At 56.7% G+C, this 20,405-nt stretch overlaps 1 protein-coding gene across 1 annotated transcript in view; it reads left to right on the top strand.

Annotated features, from left to right (window-relative positions):
• Nucleotides 1-19,819, top strand: part of LOC119103343 (2-oxoglutarate dehydrogenase, mitochondrial) — a 49,731-nt gene extending 29,912 nt beyond the window's left edge. The window contains exons 8-23 of the mRNA XM_037226884.1: nt 2,247-2,347; nt 3,273-3,452; nt 3,860-3,988; nt 4,931-5,110; nt 5,845-5,997; nt 9,478-9,591; nt 10,321-10,443; nt 10,670-10,812; nt 11,277-11,404; nt 11,987-12,072; nt 16,071-16,163; nt 16,810-16,935; nt 17,364-17,527; nt 18,337-18,484; nt 18,774-18,931; nt 19,658-19,819. Of these exons, the coding sequence (XP_037082779.1) occupies nt 2,247-2,347; nt 3,273-3,452; nt 3,860-3,988; nt 4,931-5,110; nt 5,845-5,997; nt 9,478-9,591; nt 10,321-10,443; nt 10,670-10,812; nt 11,277-11,404; nt 11,987-12,072; nt 16,071-16,163; nt 16,810-16,935; nt 17,364-17,527; nt 18,337-18,484; nt 18,774-18,931; nt 19,658-19,760 (2,129 nt within the window). The 3' untranslated portion in view covers nt 19,761-19,819. The remainder of the gene's footprint in view (nt 1-2,246; nt 2,348-3,272; nt 3,453-3,859; nt 3,989-4,930; nt 5,111-5,844; nt 5,998-9,477; nt 9,592-10,320; nt 10,444-10,669; nt 10,813-11,276; nt 11,405-11,986; nt 12,073-16,070; nt 16,164-16,809; nt 16,936-17,363; nt 17,528-18,336; nt 18,485-18,773; nt 18,932-19,657) is intronic.
• The last annotated feature ends 586 nt before the right edge of the window (nt 19,820-20,405 follow it).

The raw sequence follows: 20,405 nt of genomic DNA, 5'->3' as shown, positions 1-20,405 counted from the left end.
GCTGGTCTCGTCTTTGATACGTGGATCCTTCATGGCCGTGGCTCTCGGGGGGGGGGGGGGGGGGGGGCTAGGACGATGTCGAGAGTCGCCTTGCGAGAGTGGGGACCTTATCGCAAGGTCGTGTTGGAGTGGGGACAGTGGCAGGCCACGCCGCGTGACCGGCTCGTCGCGTCACGGCGCGATGGACCGGCAGGCGAGTGTGATGATAGTCCGTGATTCGAGTGCAGAGGTACGGGCACGCCGGTATCAAGCAGGCGTCGCCTGGGTGGAGGCTGCACTGAGGGCCGCTCGGTGATGGTTTGTTCGTTAGACTATGCCCGGCTGACGGGTATAACCAGATGGGTTGGGGTATACCCAGTGTCGGCCGGTAGATTTAGTGTTGTCCTGACCACGTACATGCCGTGCTCTTGCTATCCGCACGTTCAAAGGTCGACTGGGTATGCCGGGCTTGCTCGGGTAGGGATCAGTGCAAACATCGGCGCCTTTCAGAGAGGATCTCCCAGCCTCTTTCTCTTAGCCGCGGTGTTGGCATCTCCGAATCCTTCAGACTAGTGGTGCGCTCCCGCAGCGCGCGCGGAGGCGACCGTTGTGGCCTTTGACGAGCAGCCGACAGGGAGGAGACCTTCTTTGACGGAAGGCTGCATGAAACGGGCAGCTGTGGGCCGTCCCGGTCGATTTGATATTTGATGCATGACTGGAATGCGGCAGATTCCGTGCTAGATAGAGAAGCGGTGTGCTGGGGCAGTAAGTGGGCCGTGAAACCTAGCATTGCCCTCGCATGACGAGTCACTAGTATGCAAACAGGCTTGGACGAAAAGGAATTATTTGGGGCAGTTTCACCAGCGCCCGGAGCTCCGCATTGCCAAAGGCTACTTTTGGACATAGCTTGGCATGCTGTATTTCACCGTCAAACATTAAGGTAGCACAGATGCCGACGAGGTTTTGTGCGCACAAACGTGTCGGTGCCCAATCGCCTTTAGCGATGTAACTGAAACGGTTTAGAACACAAGCACACAGACCACACGCACACAGACCACACGCACACAGACCACACGCACACAGACCACACGCACACAGACCACACGCACACAGACCACACGCACACAGACCACAAGCCGATGGCCGCCCCTCCCGGTGAGCGTCAGCCTTCTCCGCTGCACAGAGCTGCGGTCCGCTTCTCCGCTGCACAGAGCTGCGGTCCTCGTGCCGCAGCTTCTCGGCGGACGGCTGGCGCACTCCGTTTGTCACCAGTAATGCGATGCACGTGCGGTGTTTGTGCTCAGCCTGCGGTGCCCGGTGTCGGACTTGACCCCCGTTAAATACACCGGTGTGGTGCGCTGCTGCCGGACGGTGGATCACCGGTGTGGTGCGCCGCTGCCGGGCAGTAGACCACCGATGTGGTGCTCCGCTGCCGGGCAGTAGACCACCGGTGTGGTGCTCCGCTGCCGGGCAGTAGACCACCGGTGTGGTGCTCCGCTGCCGGGCAGTAGACCACCGGTGTGGTGCGCCGCTGCCGGGCAGTAGACGGGGAATGCGTCTCAAGTGGTGCGTGCCTGGCCGTGTCTGTCCCTACTCCTTTAGTAGAAGGAAGCTGCTAACATTGCATCGCCCGTGTTTTAACATTCCATAAGGTCGTTGTTGCACTTGCAAACAAACACCTACCGCGTGCAGTAGTGCGCCGGTGGTTGCGTGAACGCCGCCGCCGCTCGGCAGGGTGATTGTGTTGAGAGCCCTCCGCCACAGTCATTTCTGCTGTGTTCTCCGCTCTCGGGCTTCTCATTCGTCTGGCCTTGACGTTGACGCTGCACTGGAATAACACGGCCCAGAGCGCAAGAAGTGTTATGTTCATGTCGTCAGTTGTGCACCGAGTACCCGAAAACCCGTATGCGCGTGTGCCACATGCTTTGATACGAATTTTTGGTCGTCTCGTGCAAATTATACCACCTTCACGGATACATGTCATGCTCGGTGGCATTCGCTCTCAGAGTAATCGCCTGTGGGGAGTGTAGAACACGCGTAGGTGTCAGTCATGCCAGGAACTCGCGCGTGGCGTACTCGCCAGCGACTGGTGATCCCTCTGCTGCTTGAAATCGTGACCTTATGCAGCGGTAGCAGTTTCCCAGCCGCTCCCTGCAGCTTGTCATGCCCTAGCCCTGACGCTGTCCCTGTCCCTGACCCTGTCCCTGTCCCTGACCCTGACCCTGACCCTGACCCTGACCCTGACCCTGACCCTGACCCGTCGGCAGGGATGTCCCACCGCGGTCGGCTGAACGTGCTGGCCAACGTGTGTCGGAAGCCGCTGGAGCAGATCTTCTCCCAGTTCGCCGCGTTAGAGGTGGCTGACGAGGTGAGCAGGCGCCCCGCGGCTGGCCAGGCTGCGGCCACCACCAGCGCTCGACCACCCGATAGCTCTGGCCGGTCGGTCAGCCCCTGATGATCACCCACTACAGTGGTGACGGGGGGGGGGGGGACGGGGTTGTGTGGCCCGCGAGGTGCTCTGAGGCGAGGGTCGGAGGGGGTCTGACTCCTGATGATCACCCACTACAGTGGTGACGGGGGGGGGGGGGGACGGGGTTGTGTGGCCCGCGAGGTGCTCTGAGGCGACGGTCGGAGGGGGTCTGACTCGTGGATGACGGGCGCCGAGTGGCCGATCTGAGTGTCGGAGGACCAAGGCTTAGCAAGCAGTGTTAGCGCCGCAGTCTGAGTTGTTCGTCGACGTGATTTTCCGGCGAAAACAGACGCGGGGCGTGGCACGCTGATCACGCTGGTGACACGCTGGTGCTTTAACAGTGCACCTTTGCACCATTTTGGTCGGGTTTGCTGGGCAGCCATCTGAGTGACCGCAGCCATCTGCCCCTAGGCACAATATTCATGACCAGGGCATTACACTAGTCACTTCGCCAACATTTTCCCATCGATATGTGTCCTCGGTCGTCTGGTGTTTCACTCACTCTGGTTTGGCGGCGACGGTTGCTTGACGTCATGTACACGTGTTTGTTCAGACCATCCCTTGGAAAGCATCTGTGGCGTGAAAATGGTTGCACCTGACGGCGTCGATCCATCAAACATCCCCAGAAGCTGTTAGTCCTCACATATGGCGCAACGTGACGTCAGACATCGCCCTCATGACGTCAGACCGAGCCGGTGACGTACGCTGGCGCCCGCGCTGGGCCAGTTAGCCGCGCTCGCCACCGGCGCGGTCGAACCGGACCGCGCCGACGGCGGCCATCAGCTCTGACGGGCGCCTCCTCCGCCGACCCTGACCCGAGCAGGGCTCTGGCGACGTCAAATACCACCTGGGCACGTACGTGGAGCGCCTCAACCGACTGACCAACAAGAACGTGCGCATGGCCATCGTGGCCAATCCGTCCCACCTGGAGGCCGCCGACCCCGTTGTGCAGGGAAAGACCCGCGCCGAGCAGTTCTACCGCGGCGACAACGAGGGCAACAAGGTCTGTGCGCGGGGATGCGGGGCGATCGGGATGGAAGGTCTCGGGTTCGATTCCCGCTGTCAGAACTTTTTCGTTGGGTGGAGTTTCTTCTGAGAGAGGCGGCGCTGATGACCGTGGGCGGTACCTACGTCCGTAGATGAGAGAAGGGAAGATGGAGAGAGGACGCACAGGGTGGCCGAGAGGATCATTTTTTTACTGCAAGATCCCGGGTTCGAATCACCGCACCGACCGCGTCTTGGTCTCCGTCTTCTGTCATCATGTTTCATCTGTCTCCCCCATCACGCTCGCCCTTTCCATCTCCCTCTCTCCCCCTCTCCCCTCTCCCTCTCTCCCTTTTTCCCTTTCTCCCTCTGCCCGTCGGCCGGTGCCGGTGCCGCTGTCCGCTGACCTCTCCGCCGTGCCCGCAGGTCATGTCGATCCTGCTGCACGGCGACGCGGCCTTCTCGGGCCAGGGTGTGGTGTACGAGACGATCCACCTCTCCGACTTGCCCGCCTACACCACCCACGGCACCATACACATCGTGGTCAACAACCAGGTGGGCTGTGGCTGCACCAGCCGCTGGCTGCGCGGCGCGGCCGGTGCCCCCGGCTCGCGCTTTGTGAGGGACGCTAGCCGCAGGGTTTTGTGGCGTGGTGTTGTGCTGGCTACTGAGAGCACTTTTTCGCTTGTGAAGCAAATATTTCCCAGTCTGAGATGGTTTGAACCCGATATACGTAGTCTGCGCAGAGTTGTCTCAATATGTCGTACTATGCTGGCGTCGACCGATCCAGCCGACCTCACGAGTCCCCTGTGATGACCTCTAACCTATCTGACCTCTGCCTAACCCCGCTGGCCCTGTCTGACTCCACCTGACCCAGTCTTAGCCCACCTGGCCCTGTCTGACTCCACCTGACCCAGTCTTAGCCCACCTGGCCCTGTCTGACTCCACCTGACCCAGTCTTAGCCCACCTGGCCCTGTCTGACTCCACCTGACCCAGTCTTAGCCCACCTGGCCCTGCCTGACTCCACCTGACCCAGTCTTAGCCCACCTGGCCCTGCCTGACTCCGCCTGACCCAGTCTTAGCCCACCTGGCCCCGCCTGACCACGTCCGACCTCGCTTGAACCCGTCTGAACCCGCCTGAACCCGTCTGATCCCGCACAAACTTGTCTGACCTTCCCTGTTCCCGCCTGAACCCGTCCGATCCCGAACCCCTCCGACCCCCCTGACCCACAGACCGGCTTCACCACCGACTCCCCGTCCTACCCGCTCCCACCCGTTGACTCCCGCCTGACCAGTCTTACCCCGCCAGACCTCCTCAGACCTTGTCTGACCCCGTCTCACCTCACTTGAACTCGTCTGACCCAGTCTTACCCTGCCTGACCCGGCCTGACCACTTCGGACCTCACCTGAACCTGTCTGATCCCGTCGGAAACCGTCTGAGCCCGCATAAATATGTCTGACCCCACTTGAACTCGTCTGACCCCTCTGACCCGCAGATCGGCTTCACCACCGACCCCCGTCTCACCCGCTCGTCGCCGTACTGTACGGACGTGGCGCGCGTGGTGAACGCCCCCATCTTCCACGTGAACGGAGACGACCCGGAGGCGGTGATGCACGTGTGCAAGGTGGCTGCCGAGTGGCGCAACACCTTCCACAAGGACGTCGTCATCGACATCGTGAGTGAGGCAGGACGTGGGCGAAATGTGGTGGGCGCCAGATAAGTGCTGCCACCTTTAGGCGCCTTGTGAACTTGAGCCTCGCGTAATCACCGCGCTTCCACGATGGTGTAGTTTATGTCCGTGGCAGCGGGCTGTATGGTATGACAGACTAGATTTGGGGAAACATATGAGTTGTTTTAGATGCTTGTTTATTATAATCAGTGGTCTGATATTCGATATACTTAATAGTATGACGGTAAGTTGTGTGGTGTTAGGAGTGCTGCCACCCCCTAATTAGGAGTGCTGCCACCCCCTCTTCCCTCCCCTGCGCATGGACGCCAATACCCCGCCTGTCGTCCGTAGAGCCCGCAGAACACTCCGTAACTCTACTGCGACGTCCCCCACGCGCGCGTCCAGTATGAAACGTGATGCCAATGTGTTCCCCGCCGTCGGCAGCGTAGCTGTCTGATCCAGATAGGTGCAGGAGGGAAGTGAACGACACTGAACGACAATGTGATGTCATTGGCCCTTCATCGTCATACCTTGGGTTGATTGCGAACCGACCCCGCTAATGGCTGATACACACACAGCCAAGGGGAAGAAAGAACGACCTGCAACTGTGTCATCACCACTAGACGCCGTGTGTTTGTTGCGAAGCACATGACTTGTTTAGCCTGCGGACTTGTGTCCGGTTGGATTGCGCGCTGCTAAGCGGGGTCTCCTCCCTGGTAAGGGCGTGATGGCGTTGGCAGGTGTCGTACCGCCGCAACGGCCACAACGAGATCGACGAGCCGATGTTCACGCATCCGTTCATGTACAACAAGATCAAGAAGACGCCCAACCTGCTGGAGAAGTACTCGCAGAAGCTGATCGAGGAGGGAACCGTCACTGCTGACGAGTTCAAGGTCAGCCCAAGGTCGTGCTTGTGAGGGGAAAGGCCTGCCGAGACCATGCTGTGGGCTTGTACGCGTGTCTCCGGACCGCGGGAGTGCGTGAGACGGCATAACATACCGTGTGATGAGGGCTTGTGCTGTTCTGGACGTTCATAGGAGTCCAGGACGCACCGAAAGTCCTGCAGGCCTGCATGTACGCCATTGCTGGGTGGTTTACACACACCTTTCTAGCATCAGCTTATTTAGCTGAGAGATTCATATAAAAACTTATGTATCAAGACAAATGCCACCAGAAGCAGTTTCCTTGAACTCGTTTATCTGGTGACTATCCAAGATGGAATACTTCTTCGCTTCGAAGATGGCTCGGGACACCTCTTGTGATGAACTTTTTTGTGATGTCAACAGTCATTTACCAGCTTTCCTGGTACTATTAGCACGAAGCTTTCAGTCTGGGGCAATGGAATCATGACATTTGAAGTCCAAAACTGACCTCTTCAGCATGAGGGTGTTTTAGCGGGTTGTCGTGTTACAATTCTCGCCCTTGTAAGCAAGCACCCACCAAACCACTCCCGGGTCACTCGGGGCACTCTGGGCGTCTTCTGGCACAGTGTTTGACACCGTGCGCGGCGAGTGCTGTGCCAGAGGCCGTACTGTAGGGTTGCCTATGGGAGAGAGTTGAGTCCTCTTTGCCAACTGATTTGCTGTTCCACAAACTGAAAGGCTGCATCCAATTCAGGCTCGAGATAGTTGGTTTTAAACAACGGTTTATTAATCATCTTGGAAAAAAGCAGGCCGAAATTGCAGTGTGATAACAGCATCTTGTTTCGACAAATGCCGGCGCACGGTCACTCTTGGCGCGTGCAATGAGTGAGTGACCCAAATCAGTTCGCGAACGGAACTGATTTGGCCAGCCTCCGGTGCGTGGCTGCCGGTGACGGCGGACGGCTGAGTCTGTGCACGAGGCGCTGCGCGGCTTCCGTCGGTAGCGGGTGGTGACGTCACGGACTGGCGCCGGGGTGGGAGAGCATGGGCGCGCCACAGCTCTGTCGCGCGCCGCCAGATGTAGCTAGGCCGCACAGTGCCGCACGCGCGCCGCCTGGCGGTGCAGACAGCAGGTATTGCTTGTGCGGCCGGCGAGCCGCTGCTGGGGTGTGACTGCTGCCCGCCGGGGAGAGCTGTGCGTCGTGCCGCTCGCTCGCTGTGATCTGGTGTCGGCACCGGCGGCTGGCCGGTTCGGCCCGTTTAAGTGTTGCGCAGCGGGTCGCGGTGCCGGTGTCTGCCGTTGGTCCTGTCTATGAGGCTTGAGTGATGTGTGATAGATCAGAGGCTAGATTAAGGACTAGTCTCAGGGTGTGGTCTAGGCAACGCGTCACCCCAGCTTGTCCTTGTGCGCACGCCAGCGGCCACGGAGGCGCATAGTCTCCAAGGCCGTTGTGGGACGATGCATATCACCTGGGGAGGGGGCGGGGGGGGGGCTACTCTAGTGGATGGATGACCTGCTGCCGGTGCCACGCAGTAACAGACCAGATGACCCTCCCGTCAACCAGGCTGGATAGAGGCAGACTCTTTGATTGTGCTCGGTGCATGAACTCTTGTCAGTGCTGGGCTCCCGCCAAGGTCGTCTGACCCCGGTCGTCAGCGGTGGAGGCTGCCGTACCATGCCATACCAGGCCATACCCGGCGGCCCTTCTGTGGATCAGAAGCACTTTCGCCTTCGTTAGCCGCTAAATGCCGTCGGGCTGTGTCCGCACCGGCAGCCTCGCCGGCGTTAGAGTGCGCATGCGCGCGTCGCTCAACAGCTGACTGCACAGCAGCTGATGGGACGGCCGTGGCTGAATGGAACGAGCCGTAATAGTAGTGACTGCTGCGGGGTTCTGCTGATGGCATCGTTAACTGCACGCGGCCTGTGGGCCTCGTTCGGGACGCCCGACCGGGCCGGCGGCGGCGCCGGCAACGTACGGTCCCCCGGCGCCCCGCTAGACGGCAGGAGCTGTCACCTGTAGCCTGTTCTGTTCCTTGTTTCAGGAGGTATGTCATCACTGCGGCCCGCATTGGAACAGTAACTATGTTGTCTTCCGGCGTACCTTTCCCTGCGCTGTCACGAGCCTCAGCCGTGACCTGGCCGCGCATCCCGGGGGCATCCAGCGGGGAATAAGGCGCCGACACTACCTGGCCGTGCTACTCAGGGACTCGCATTGCCCTCGCTGTGAAGCGTCCTCCGAGGCGAGCTGAGCTCTCTGCATAGTTCAGATTTATTTACTATGTTGACATCAATTCATGCCGCTTGCACTTGTTCTTAAACGGCGCCAAAGTTTCCTTTAATGGGGTATTTTGTGGAGCCGCCGTGATATAAGCCATGTTAACGTTCGAGCCTTCGGTTGGTGTTTGTCGTGTTCTGGACACCGTGCCCCAACACGCTGGACTCTGCATGTTTGTGTCCCTGTGAAATGCAGAGATAAGCTTCAGCGAACTTAAGTTCTGTTGATTCGACTGTACTCTGGTCTTGAAGTTACTTCACCGAAGAGTCACAAAAAGATTCGATGTCTTTACCTTCACACCTCGTCGATTTGAAGCGTAGCGCATTCTAGAGAGTTTTACAAGCTTGAACTGACCAGCGCGATTCGCATTAGGAATTTTGGTGATGTTCTTGCAAGTCATGCCTACGCAGGCACTATTCGCTCACTTGTGCGTGGCTTAGATTCCCATCAAACACCATACTTCTTGTGTTCATTCTGGCGCCTAATTGTCCTCACCTGTGCACACGTCTGTTCACATTCCACACTTCTGTATTCACACCCAACCAACCCACCAGGAATGCTATATATATATATATATATATATATATATATATATATATATATATATATATATATATGTTCTTGGAAGCTTGATTGCACCCTCGCACATCGCACTGAACTCGTTTGCACGTTGTATGAATCTGTACGTTACGACACGTTATATCGTACTGCATCTCGATAGCCTGTCACCGTTTTGCTGCTTAAAAGCTTGATATTGCCGGTATCTCAAGCCGGGCGGAAGCCGCCCATGTATGTACTGTAGTTCAGCCTCAAAAGTAAGCGCAGTCAGCTGTTGGCTCACGGCTAGGCGATATGTTCACTCCCCAGGAACCCCTCACACGGCCACAGAACATCTCAATCGCACCCACGCGTATTTTACGCCGGCTGCTCTTCCTACCTTTCGCGCCTGTTACTTTTCCCACCTTCTGCGCCGGTTACTCTCCCAGCCATACGGGAGCTATCTTCCCCTCTCTTGTTGCCTCTCGTCTTAATCTGGCCGCTGGCATGCTCAGCACGCGCTTGTGTACACCTCGTGATACGCATTTACATCACCCGACACCCCAGTGGCGGTGACGTCGTCCAAATTACGCCCTACTGACGCCCCAGCAGCACCCTAATACACCCCACGTGCCCGGCCGACACCCCGGGGAGTAGGGGCGAGCCTGGTGTTATCCAGCACGTGACCACTCTACAGGACGTCGTCAACCGTTACGAAAAGATCTGCGAGCAGGCCTTGGAGGCCTCCAAGAAGGAGACGCAGATCTACAACAAACACTGGATCGACTCGCCCTGGTCCGGCTTCTTCGAGGTCAGCGGGGGCCGAGGAGGGTGCGGCGAGCTGGCTGTCCGGCCCTGTGGGGTGGAGACGGCTGCTGCGCTGTTTAGGCTTGGAGGAGGTCATTTCCCGGCACGTGGGGAAATGTTGATGATCGGATCACGTACTGTTGGACGATCGAAAGGAATGTGATGTTCAAAAGTTCTTGTGCCGGGGGAAATGTCTGTTAAAGGGTTCCATGAGCCCGGGAGGCAGGAACCGTCACCATCTTGCCGGACGTTTGCGTGCTTTTGCGCATCGTGCAGCTGTTTTTATCTCAAGTGTTGCAACGTCACCGTCACGGGCCACACATCCCGCCTCTGACTGTTGCAGAAGATGTCCTCGTCCCCCCCCCCCCGTCCCCGTCCCCGTCCCCGTCCCCGTCCCCGTCCCCGTCCCCGTCCCCGTCCCCGTCCCCGTCCCCGTCCCCGTCCCCGTCCCATCCCCAGTCCCCATCCCCATCCCCGTCCCCGTCCCAGTCCCCGTCCCCGTCCCCGTCCCCGCCCCGCCCCCGCCCCCGCCCCCGCCCCCGCCCCCGCCCCCGCCCCCGTCCCCGTCCCCGTCCCATCCATCCCCATCCCCATCCCCATCCCCATCCCCGTCCCCGTCCCCGTCCCCGTCCCCGTCCCCGTCCCCGTCCCCGTCCCTATTCCCGTCCCTGTCTCTGTCTCTGTCACTCTCTGTCTCTCCGTCTCTAACTTTCTGACATGTGGCTGGCGGCAGGGCAAGGACCCGCTGAAGATGTCCACCACCGGTGTGGTGGAGGAGACTCTGGCCCACATCGGCAGGCGGGTGGGTTCGGCTCCACCCAACGCCGTGGACTTCGTCATCCACCGTGGGTTGCAGGTGGGGCCAGGTGGACACAGCCACCGGCGTGGCCATTGCTCTCACGTATTGCAGTGTGCTTGCCCACGTTCCCGAGTGGCCCGATCGACCGTCGCCGGCCATACCGATGTGCGCGGTGTGGCCGGCTCACCGCCGCCGGGGTGCGCCGGCCACACTGCGAGTCGCCCCGCCGCGCCCTGACCTGTGTGCCGACCGAGGTGTGACGCTGACGGTGGTGCCGCCGCAGCGGGTGCTGAACTTGCGGCTTGAGATGGTGGAGGAGCGGACGGCCGACTGGGCGCTGGCCGAGGCCATGGCATTTGGCTCACTGCTCAAGGAGGGCGTGCATGTGCGCCTCTCGGGTCAGGACGTGCAGCGGGGCACCTTCAGGTGAGCGACTGGGCACTGCTGGGTCGGTGAGAGGGCGAGTTGAGGGTGGGAGGCGGCGGATGGTGGATCGGTAAGAGCGTAAGCTGTGACAGGTGTCAGGCGGCTAGCAGCTGTTCGTGGTGAATAACCGAGTAATTTTATTGCCTTAGAACCCAACTGATCATCGTCAGGAATTGCTCACTGTTCACCGTCGCACGCACTGCTGCTGGTTATACCTGAGACCGGCTCTTTTTTGTCGGCATCTGTAGCTTCAAACAACGTATTCCTTGAATAAAAAACAGGCGTCCGAACAAAGCTAATAGCCTGTAACGGACGCTGCCACCGAATCTGCTACTTACTGAATACAGAGACCATCTTGCACTGTGGACACGCTAGCCTGCGCCACAGCGGCAGCATGCCTCATCGTAATGGTGCTGCCATCTATCTGCCGGTCTCTGCACTGACACTTTTCTGCCCGTTCGCAGTCACCGCCACCACGTCATGCACCACCAGAAGGTGGACATGGCCACGTACTGCCCGCTGCAGCACCTGTACCCCGACCAGGCCCAGTACTCCATCTGTAACTCGTCACTCTCCGAGTTCGGAGTGCTCGGTGAGTAGCGGCCGAGTTGAGGGGTCGCCGGTGGTGCCCGTGATGGCGAGAGGGAAAGTGGGGCTGTTCTGTTTACGCCATGAGTTGGTATGCTGGTACACCAGACTATACGAGTGCTGGACGCAGCAAAGACACGAGGACAGGAGCGTCGACTCAGGAAACAGCGGATTGGAGAATGACGTAGGTTGTGGTGTGAACTGAACTTACTATTTTAGTGATCACTGACATGTCTAGAGACTCCCGAGATGCCATCGTCCAATAATACATTCGCCGTTGATATGACATCTCGGAAGATCTCATGGCAAAGCTTTTGTAGATCTTACCTTCAGCGCGCTCTCTTGAGCCTGTTTCCTGCCGTCGGGTTTCCTCGTCCCGCGTCATACAAGACAAAAACCCCGCCTTCAGTGGGTGATGTTTGCCCCATACGGCGTCTCCAATGACCAATCAGCGTTCTTTACGCGATGCTCGCGTCCATTCAGGTTCGAGCATACAGCGCCCGGTGGTCAATCCGCTTTCAGCATCCAGTGCCTGGCGACCAATCAGCAGCCGTCGGATCGGTGACGACTCCGCCCCCGTCCGCAGGGTTCGAGCTGGGCTTCAGCCTCACCAACCCGAACGCGCTCGTCTGCTGGGAGGCGCAGTTTGGTGACTTCTGCAACACAGCGCAGGTGAGCACCACTCTGGCACCACTCCAAGAACCACTCCGGGCACCACCGCCCATCAGTGGTGCCCGGTGACACCAGTGGTGCAGCCCTTGAATTGTCTTGTGTGCGCATTTATTTGCAGAGCTGTTAAAGAGGGGGAAGTGGAGTTCAGAAAAACAAGTGGATCTTTTTTGTTACATTTACCTCCAGATGTGTGATGGAGGGGGTGGAGGAGGGAGGGGGGGGGGGCAAAGACAAGTTCCGGAGAAAGGTAGATCCAGGGAGCTAGAATCGCTTTTGAACTAGGGTGGGAGTGAAAAATTCCATCGCAAAACGACCGTGCAGGAGTGAAAAAATCAAGTCACAAAAGATGGAACTTATCAGCTGGTGACTGATGCCTCAGCAAGCAAAGACATCTATTCCATGTTGGCATGGACGTAATATCAGAAATCTGACAAACCTATTTCGTTGTTTAACATCTTAGCCCATTAAAGTGAAACGAAATACATTAACACGCGCTCGGGTGGGGAGGGGTCAAATTAACCCCCGCGAGGGTTTTTCCACGATGGTCTCCGAACGGCGCGGAGCAACCGCGCCAAGTTTTGCATAGCTGTAGAAAATGCCATAGCGAATCGTTTGACATCATGAATTTAAATGTAGCTTGAAACGTCGCTAACCTATGACAGGTCAAAGGCAGCCCATGGTTTCAGCGAAGGCAATTTCTAGGGAATTGCTCAGTCTGATGCAACAACAGAGTGTTTGACGAAGAAATGCATCTCTGAGATGCTTTCGTAGGCACCACAAATATTAAATGAGCAAATTACGTTGACCTAAGGTCAAGTATGGTGGTCAGACCAAGGTCAAAACCAACCTGATTTGTTACTCTAGGGCTTGCTGTATGGGATAGTTTCTGGTGCTCATTTCGAATGTATTGACAGCAGGAACCGCATTATACATCTTCATTTTACTTCTTATAGGTCAGAACAGGCCATTGATCTAAGATGACCCGGGTCGAAAGTTTTGTTTTTGGAACATACCGCCTAGCGTAATCTTTGTCGCTTATTCAAATGCAAAACGCAGAGCAGTCTTGTATCATTTTGGTCACCATGACCTTCAAAAGGTCAAATAAGGTCAATGACCTCAAATGGGCTTGTGACCTTTTACTTAGAGACAGTTGCCTAGGTTTTGGGAGCGCTTTGGAGACCAACCTGGAATTTAACATTGTTTGACCTTATTCCACCCGAAGGTCAGGACCCAGGGAGCTGAAACCTTAACCTAAGTGAGTTCACGTGTAGGTCAAGACACTCTGTAAATTTGGTGTATCTAACTTTCTTAGTTCCCGAGATCTCAGAGGGGGTGGGGGCGTCAAATTGACACCCCACCCGAGTGAAGGGCATCTAGGCGGCCAACCGGGCGCGTGTTAAAGCATACTTATTTCATGACAGTATTATGAGCATAACAAATTATTAACTTCAATAATTTGATGCTGCACTTTTCAATTCCCTTCCACAGCATTTTTAAAGCAAAAGAAAGCAAAGGAATTCAATAACAAAATAACAGAAAATTCAACGAGCATAAAACACTCAAACAAAAAAACCTTGGACTCCCACTCATCAGCCCATCACCACGTCAAACACAATAGACATACTTCTGGCTTCTGTTAAGATGGGGTCAAGGAAAATAAACATTTTGTCCCCATTCCTTACAAAATACCAATGCGTATTTCCCTGAAAATAGCCTGTACTAACTTAAAGAGACCTTACACCATCTCATTCTGAATAACCTGTTTGTATCACAGCAGCAGTTGTGAGTTACTGATTCTTGCACAATTCCTGTTGCCACTTGCCATGCACTTGACCAACTTAACCTAACTTAGAGTAGCCCATATGATGAACATCATCCCAACTCACTTAACTGTTGACAGCAGCCCTTGTGATAAAAACATGATATTTAAAGCTAGTTTTTGGCTGGTTTCAAGTTGCATTTTCATTCAGTTCATTTGTGTATGCTTGTTGACATCAGACAAAGTTGACAAGACACAAATAAAAAACACCTTAAATCACTTTGAACAACTTATTTTAATTGTCATGGTTAACCTATGTCAAGGGCAATAATGGGTATGCTCCATAAAACAATCTCTCTTCTCCAAAAATAGCATAACTTTTAGATGACCATGCCAGTTTTGCTGCTTGCCTTTTCAGCTGCAGCAAATGCATCCATTTGGGGTTGTTTATTCATATTTCATGACAAAGTTTGAGTTGTTGGTTTTACATTTTAAATGGGGTGGTGTGACGATTTGTTACATACCCATATTTAACTCATATTATAATTGTTATGCAGCTTAGAGTATCCCTGTATTAAACATATAGTGCATATATATACTACAGTCATTTGCCAGTCAGCAAACCATGACAACTATAGAAAACATCGGGTTAAAGCAGCCATGAGGGACCACTTTAAGAAATTTGGGGAAGTAATCAAGAGTATGGAACAAAATAAGCAGATTGCACGCCTTGTGGCATCATAATTTGTCTTATGGCAAAACTCGATGCATTAAAACAGAAAATGGCTATCTCTGGTTACCAATCATGTGCTGAAAGCAGGTAAGGTAAGCAATTACTTGGTTCACAGGAGACTTACTGGCTCCTTCCTGCTCCCCCAAAAACAAAAAAATTCAGTACTTTTTGCATGGTCTGCTGATAGACAGAGTCATCCGACTCACCCTCAAGTATAAATATCAATCATGCCCACCAACCTTCGAGATTAAAATGCGAAACAAGTAGGAGGTGTGCATGATAAACATCTCCAGAGGGCAGAATTTCGCCATCAAATACTTGTGTATTAGCTGCGTCATGTCTGTCCCAAGACTCTGTATGGCAGCATAAGAACTGCCTTGCCAGGTAGCCTGGTCAGTCAAACACACGAAAGACTTGGATTTATCATTACTGAGCACCGCCATGAACCAAGAAAACGGTTAACCGAAGGCTTAAGAGGGTAAGAATGGCGGTAAAAGTAAGTTCCGTGCTTCAAATTGTCTCCTTCATTCCCTGTGAATTGTTCACGCTTGGGTGCATATCAAGCATGTTTGGGCGGCTGGCGAATTGATCCAATTATGTATGAAATACGCACAAGCTTCCAGTTGGAGCATCTCGCAGAGGAAATTGGTCAAAATTTTAAGCAGCAGACGGTGCCTCTAAAGACAATCGAAAAGGAAAGAAAAATAAAGTTGTAACACACTGGTATGATACCAAGAAAAACAAAAGTAGCTAAATGAATATAAAGACCGGTACTTTTCTTGCAAATTTTGTAATCAGCTGATTTGACAAAGCATCTGTTAATATAATTGCTCAAATGGTGATATTCATCTTGTAAGTTTAATTTATAACACATTTCTTGTACTTTTCACTCATGCATTTCGGGAGTGATGCAATTTAGTGGTCAAGTTTCCTCGGGAAAAAAGAGATACGTGGAGTAAAATTCTCTACCAGGCCTTGCTGGCGTTTGCACCAGGCTGTGCTTTCGTGGTGTAGTGGTGAGACCAAAAAAATAGGGGATGCGTGAAAACTTTGTATTTGGCGCACAGCTGCAGATTGTGATGCATTTTGTGAACAAACCAAACTTAATGCGTGTAAGCGGCTGGGGTCGCTGGGGTTCTTGGGCTTGGAGGTACCTGGCGCCCTTGCTCTGTGCATACATGACATGATTCCGATGTAGGTGAGGCATGACATAGCCATAGGTGTCCAGGTTCTGCGGAGCCTCATTTATGCTTGGTGGTTTTAAGTGAGCTCGGTTTTGAATGACATCCGAAAACCTCAGAAAGGAAAATAGGGATTCGGCGTGTGCGATCAGTCATTGTCAGGCAGTAGTGAAAGATTCACCTAGAATATGTGGAAAAGGAGTGAAAAATTCCTCCTCATGGGGTGTTGTTTTACACCCAAAGTCGGCAATTCTAGGACACTGGGTAGATCAGTCGTCCGCCGTGACGACACGGTCGTCTGATTGATCGGCGCCCGTCTCGCCAGGTGATCATCGACCAATTCATCGCCTCGGGCCAGGCCAAGTGGGTGCGACAGTCGGGCCTGACCCTGCTGCTGCCGCACGGCATGGAGGGCATGGTCAGTGACGCGGCATGCAGGGCGCCACCGGCGGGTTCGCAGAGTGTGGACTGATCCAAGCGTTCAGGGCAAGTTGCCCCGGCGTCAAATGGCTGCTTGAAGTAATCACGTAAAGTGGACGTAGTTTTTCCAACGTCGCGTCGGTCAAGCTCAACTTCAACTATGTTAATGATTAATTGCCTGTGCTCTGAACGCGTCTCCCAGTTCCCAGCAGCACGGCTTTGTAGCACCTGACGGCTATGCTCTGCATTTTTGTGTGGTCACACGTCATTCTGTCATGTTTTGTCCTGCTCTGTCCCGCCCTGCCCTGCCTTACCATGCCCTGCACCGTCCTGTCCTGCCCTGCCCTGCCCTGCCTTGACCTGTCCCGTCCTGTCCGGTCCTGTCCTGTCCTGTCCTGTCCTGTCCTGTCCTGTCCTGTCCTGTCCTGTCCTGTCCTGTCCTGTCCTGTCCTGTCCTGTCCTGTCCTCCCGTCCCGTCCCGTCCCGTCTCGTCCCGTCCTGTCCTGTCCTGTCCTGTCCTGTCCTGTCCTGTTCTTCCCTGACCTGTCCTGTGCTGTCCCGTCCCTGCCGGCCCTGGCCTGGTTCGCTTGCTCTGCTCTGCCCTCGCCGCCTCTGACTAGTCCCCCCCCCCCCCTGCCCTGCAGGGCCCCGAGCACAGCTCCGCCCGCCTGGAGCGGTTCCTGCAGATGTGCTCCGACGACCCAGAGTACTTCCCGCCGTTCGCCGCCGACGAGTTCGCGATCCGACAGCTGCACGACAGCAACATGATTGTGAGCGAAGGACGGGAGCTTGAACGGGAGTGCCAAAACCCCGTGCTTGGGGCTGTAGGGCCCGGGTTCGATTCTCGGGGAAGGCGAAAAATTTATATCGTCTCGCGTGACAGGGATGGTGATTCGCATGAATATCGACGGAAATGATGCTCAGCAGGTTCACATGTCGATAGGGACGCAGTGTGATGGTGCAGCGGAAGTTGGTGCCTGCCAAAGGTGGTATTTTAGCCGCGCTGGCTGAAGTCACCACCCGTCGAAAGGTCAAGTCGGCAAAGTGATAGCGTTAGCAGATAGCGTCCATCGAACATAGCCAACTCGAAAGACGTCCGATGTTTCCCCCGGGACCTCCTCTTCAGGAGGGGAGCACGCGGAAGGCTCATCGCTGAAAATGCTAGGTGATCCGCCACAGCGGTGTCCTGTGCCAACAGGTGGCGAACTGCAGCATGCCCAGCAACTACTTCCACGTCCTGCGGCGCCAGATCTACCTGCCGTTCCGGAAGCCGCTGATCCTGATGACGCCCAAGTCTCTGCTCCGCCACCCGCGCGCCAGGAGCAGCTTCGACGACATGCGGGAGGGCACCGAGTTCAGGAGGTGGGTCAGGAGCGCTGCCAATTCAGGAGATGGGCCAGATGGAGGGCGAGGAGGCGGGTCAGAGGACATTGCAAAGGGCCAGGAGATGGGTCAGGGGATACTGTGAAGGGTCAGCGGGTCAGAGGTGAAGTGTATGGTCGCAGATTCGGAAAGCCAAACATGCGCGTTATCTGGATTTGTCGAGGGGAGGGGAGGGTGTTGTGTCATCTGGGTGTGTCGAGGGGAGGGGAGGGTGTTGTGTCATCTGGGTGTGTCGAGGGGGGAGGGTGTTATGTCATCCGGGTGTGTCGAGGGGACGGTGGTGTCGTGTCATATGGGTGCTTCGAGGGGAGGGGAGGGTGTCGTGTCATATGGGTGTGTCGAGGGGAGGGGAGGGTGCCGTGTCATCTGGGTGTGTCGAGGGGAGGGGAGGGTGGTACCGTGTCATTTGGGTATGCCCCCTCCGTTAGTGACACTCTGTTAGTGACCCTCTGTCAGTACCTGTCTTTTGCCCTCTGTCGGTGCTCTCTCATTGCGACCCTCCGTCAGCGGTCCTCTGTCAGTGACCCTCTGTCAGTACCTGTCATGGCCCTCTGTCGGCGCTCTCTCGGTGCGACCCTCTGTCAGTGACCCTCTGTCAGTACCTGTCATGGCCCTCTGTCGGTGCTCTCTCGGTGTGACCCTCTGTCAGTGGCCCTCTGTCAGTGGCCCTCTGTCAGTGACCCTCTGTCAGTACCTGTCATGGCCCTCTGTCGGCGCTCTCTCGGTGTGACCCTCTGTCAGCGGTCCTCTATCTCTGCGCCGTCGGTGACCGGGCGCCCTCGCCACAGGGTGCTGCCGGACGTGGGCCCGGCGGCCAAGTTGCCGCAGGCCGTGCGTCGGGTCATCTTCTGCAGCGGCAAGGTCTACTTCGACCTGGAGAAGCGTCGCGAGGAGCTGGCGCTGCAGGAGCAGGTGGCCATCGTGCGGCTGGAACAGGTGACGACGGCGGCGGCGGCGGGGCACAGCGAGGAGCGGCGACGAGCGTCGAGTCGGTGGGGAGGGGCACGGACCGGCAGCAGGGCCAGGAGCTCGGCGGGGTTAGGGGAAGGGGTCAGGGAAGCGTTTTGGGGTGCGGGTCTTTGGTTGAATGGACGAGGAAGGCGTCACCAGCGAATCCCAGACAGGCCCCTGACTCTGCGGCGCGGCCGCATCTCCCCATTATTCCGACGAGCCTTGACCCTTGTTCACCCTTGACCTTGCTTGACCTTGCGTGTCTGGCCTCCAGCTGTCGCCGTTCCCGTTCGACGAGGTGAAGCAGCAGCTGGACCTGTACCCGGCCGACGCCGACATCGTCTGGACGCAGGAGGAGGCCAAGAACAACGGCGCCTGGGCCTACATTGAGCCGCGCTTCGAGACCACGGCCGCCCGGGCCAAGGTCATCAGGTGAGAGGCCGCAGAGGTCAAGGTCATCAGGTGAGAGGCCACAGAGGTCAAGGTCGTGCGACTGTTGAGCCAGGCCGGCAGGCGAGCGTTGCAGAAAGGCCAAGCGGAGACGAACACAGGCGTGACATGTTAAAACTGCGGCATGTGTGATGCATGTCAAGGTCACGTGGCCAGATATGCTGGAGGACAAGATGCCGTCTGCGATGCAGATCGAGTGGTCATTCCACGCCCTCCATGAGGAGCTAAAGACGAGTCAGCTCATGTTAGCAATGGCATAGCAGGAGACAAAGGTTGCTGTGACAGGGCGAGATCGGTAGGACTAGGCAGAGGGGACAAGGGGACGATATCAGTAGGCAGTCATGCTACAGATACAGGTCCAGCCTCGTCCAAGGCAGCTGGTAACAAGCATCTACGTTCAGGATGTAGATGAATTTGTATGTTGTTCTTCCACTGACTGTTCGAGACAGCATGTTCTTCATTCAAACCATCGGCCGACCTCCCACACCATCGGCCGACCTTTCACACCATCGGTCGACCTTCCACCCGTGTTTACCGCTGCCGACGTGTTGCCGGCGGCAACGTGTTGCCGCGGCCGATGACGTCAGCGCTGCCATCGGCGCGCGGCTCGCTCCCGCCGCCGGTGCGCCGCCCTCGCTCCCGCCGCCGGTGCGCCGCCGCGCCGGCCGTGTGACGGTGGCTGGCTGACCTCAGCCCCCGCCGCCGCAGGTACGTCGGCCGCAGCTGCAGCGCCTCGCCGGCCACCGGCAGCAAGACGGCCCACGTCAAAGAGCTGGATCAGCTGCTCGGCGACTCGTTCGGTGGCTTGTAGAGCGCGGCGCGGCCGGGAGGCGGCGGCGCGCCGCCTGGGGGTGCGTCACGCCGCCAGCCCGGAGGTCATCCCGGCGGCGCGGGCGGCCGCGGTGCCGGCCGGTGCTGCGGTCAGGCGTGTGGCGGGGTGTGGCGGCGGTACCGGTGTTGTGGCGTGGCCGTGTGCTGCCGCTGCCGCCGGCGGCGCCAGTGTGCCGCGGCACAGGCCCTGTCACAGGCGTCGCGCGCCGAGTCATGTGTAAAGTGTCGGCGTCACAGCGTCACAGTGTCAGTGTCACGTGTCACAGTGTCAGTGCAACGTGTCACAGTGTCAGTGCAACGTGTCACAGCGTCACGTTTCAAGGTGTCATTGTCACGACACGGTGGTGTCACGCAGTGTCTTCAATGTCAACACGACACAGTGACTCCGACGTGGGTGGCCAACCGAGAGTGGCAAGCCAGGCTCCGGTCATTGACCTGTCTGGCCGCGGACGAAGTTCGCTCGGCTGGCCTTCTGCGGGCCTCTGCTGGCCTTCTTCTGCTGTCGTGCTTGACCCGATGTGGCCGGACCCGACCGGAGACGCCCTGAGGTGACCTGGGGTCACCTTGATGACCTGCGTGCGAGTCCGCTGCCGCCCGTCCGCCGGCCGGACCCGCCTCCCGCGAG

This window comes from Pollicipes pollicipes, unplaced genomic scaffold (assembly GCF_011947565.3).
Source record: "Pollicipes pollicipes isolate AB1234 unplaced genomic scaffold, Ppol_2.1 Scaffold_1600;HRSCAF=1878_pilon_pilon_pilon, whole genome shotgun sequence".
NCBI lineage: Eukaryota > Metazoa > Arthropoda > Thecostraca > Pollicipedomorpha > Pollicipedidae > Pollicipes > Pollicipes pollicipes.
Note: the sequence above shows the minus strand (reverse complement) of the source record. Positions and strands in the feature narration are given on the sequence as shown.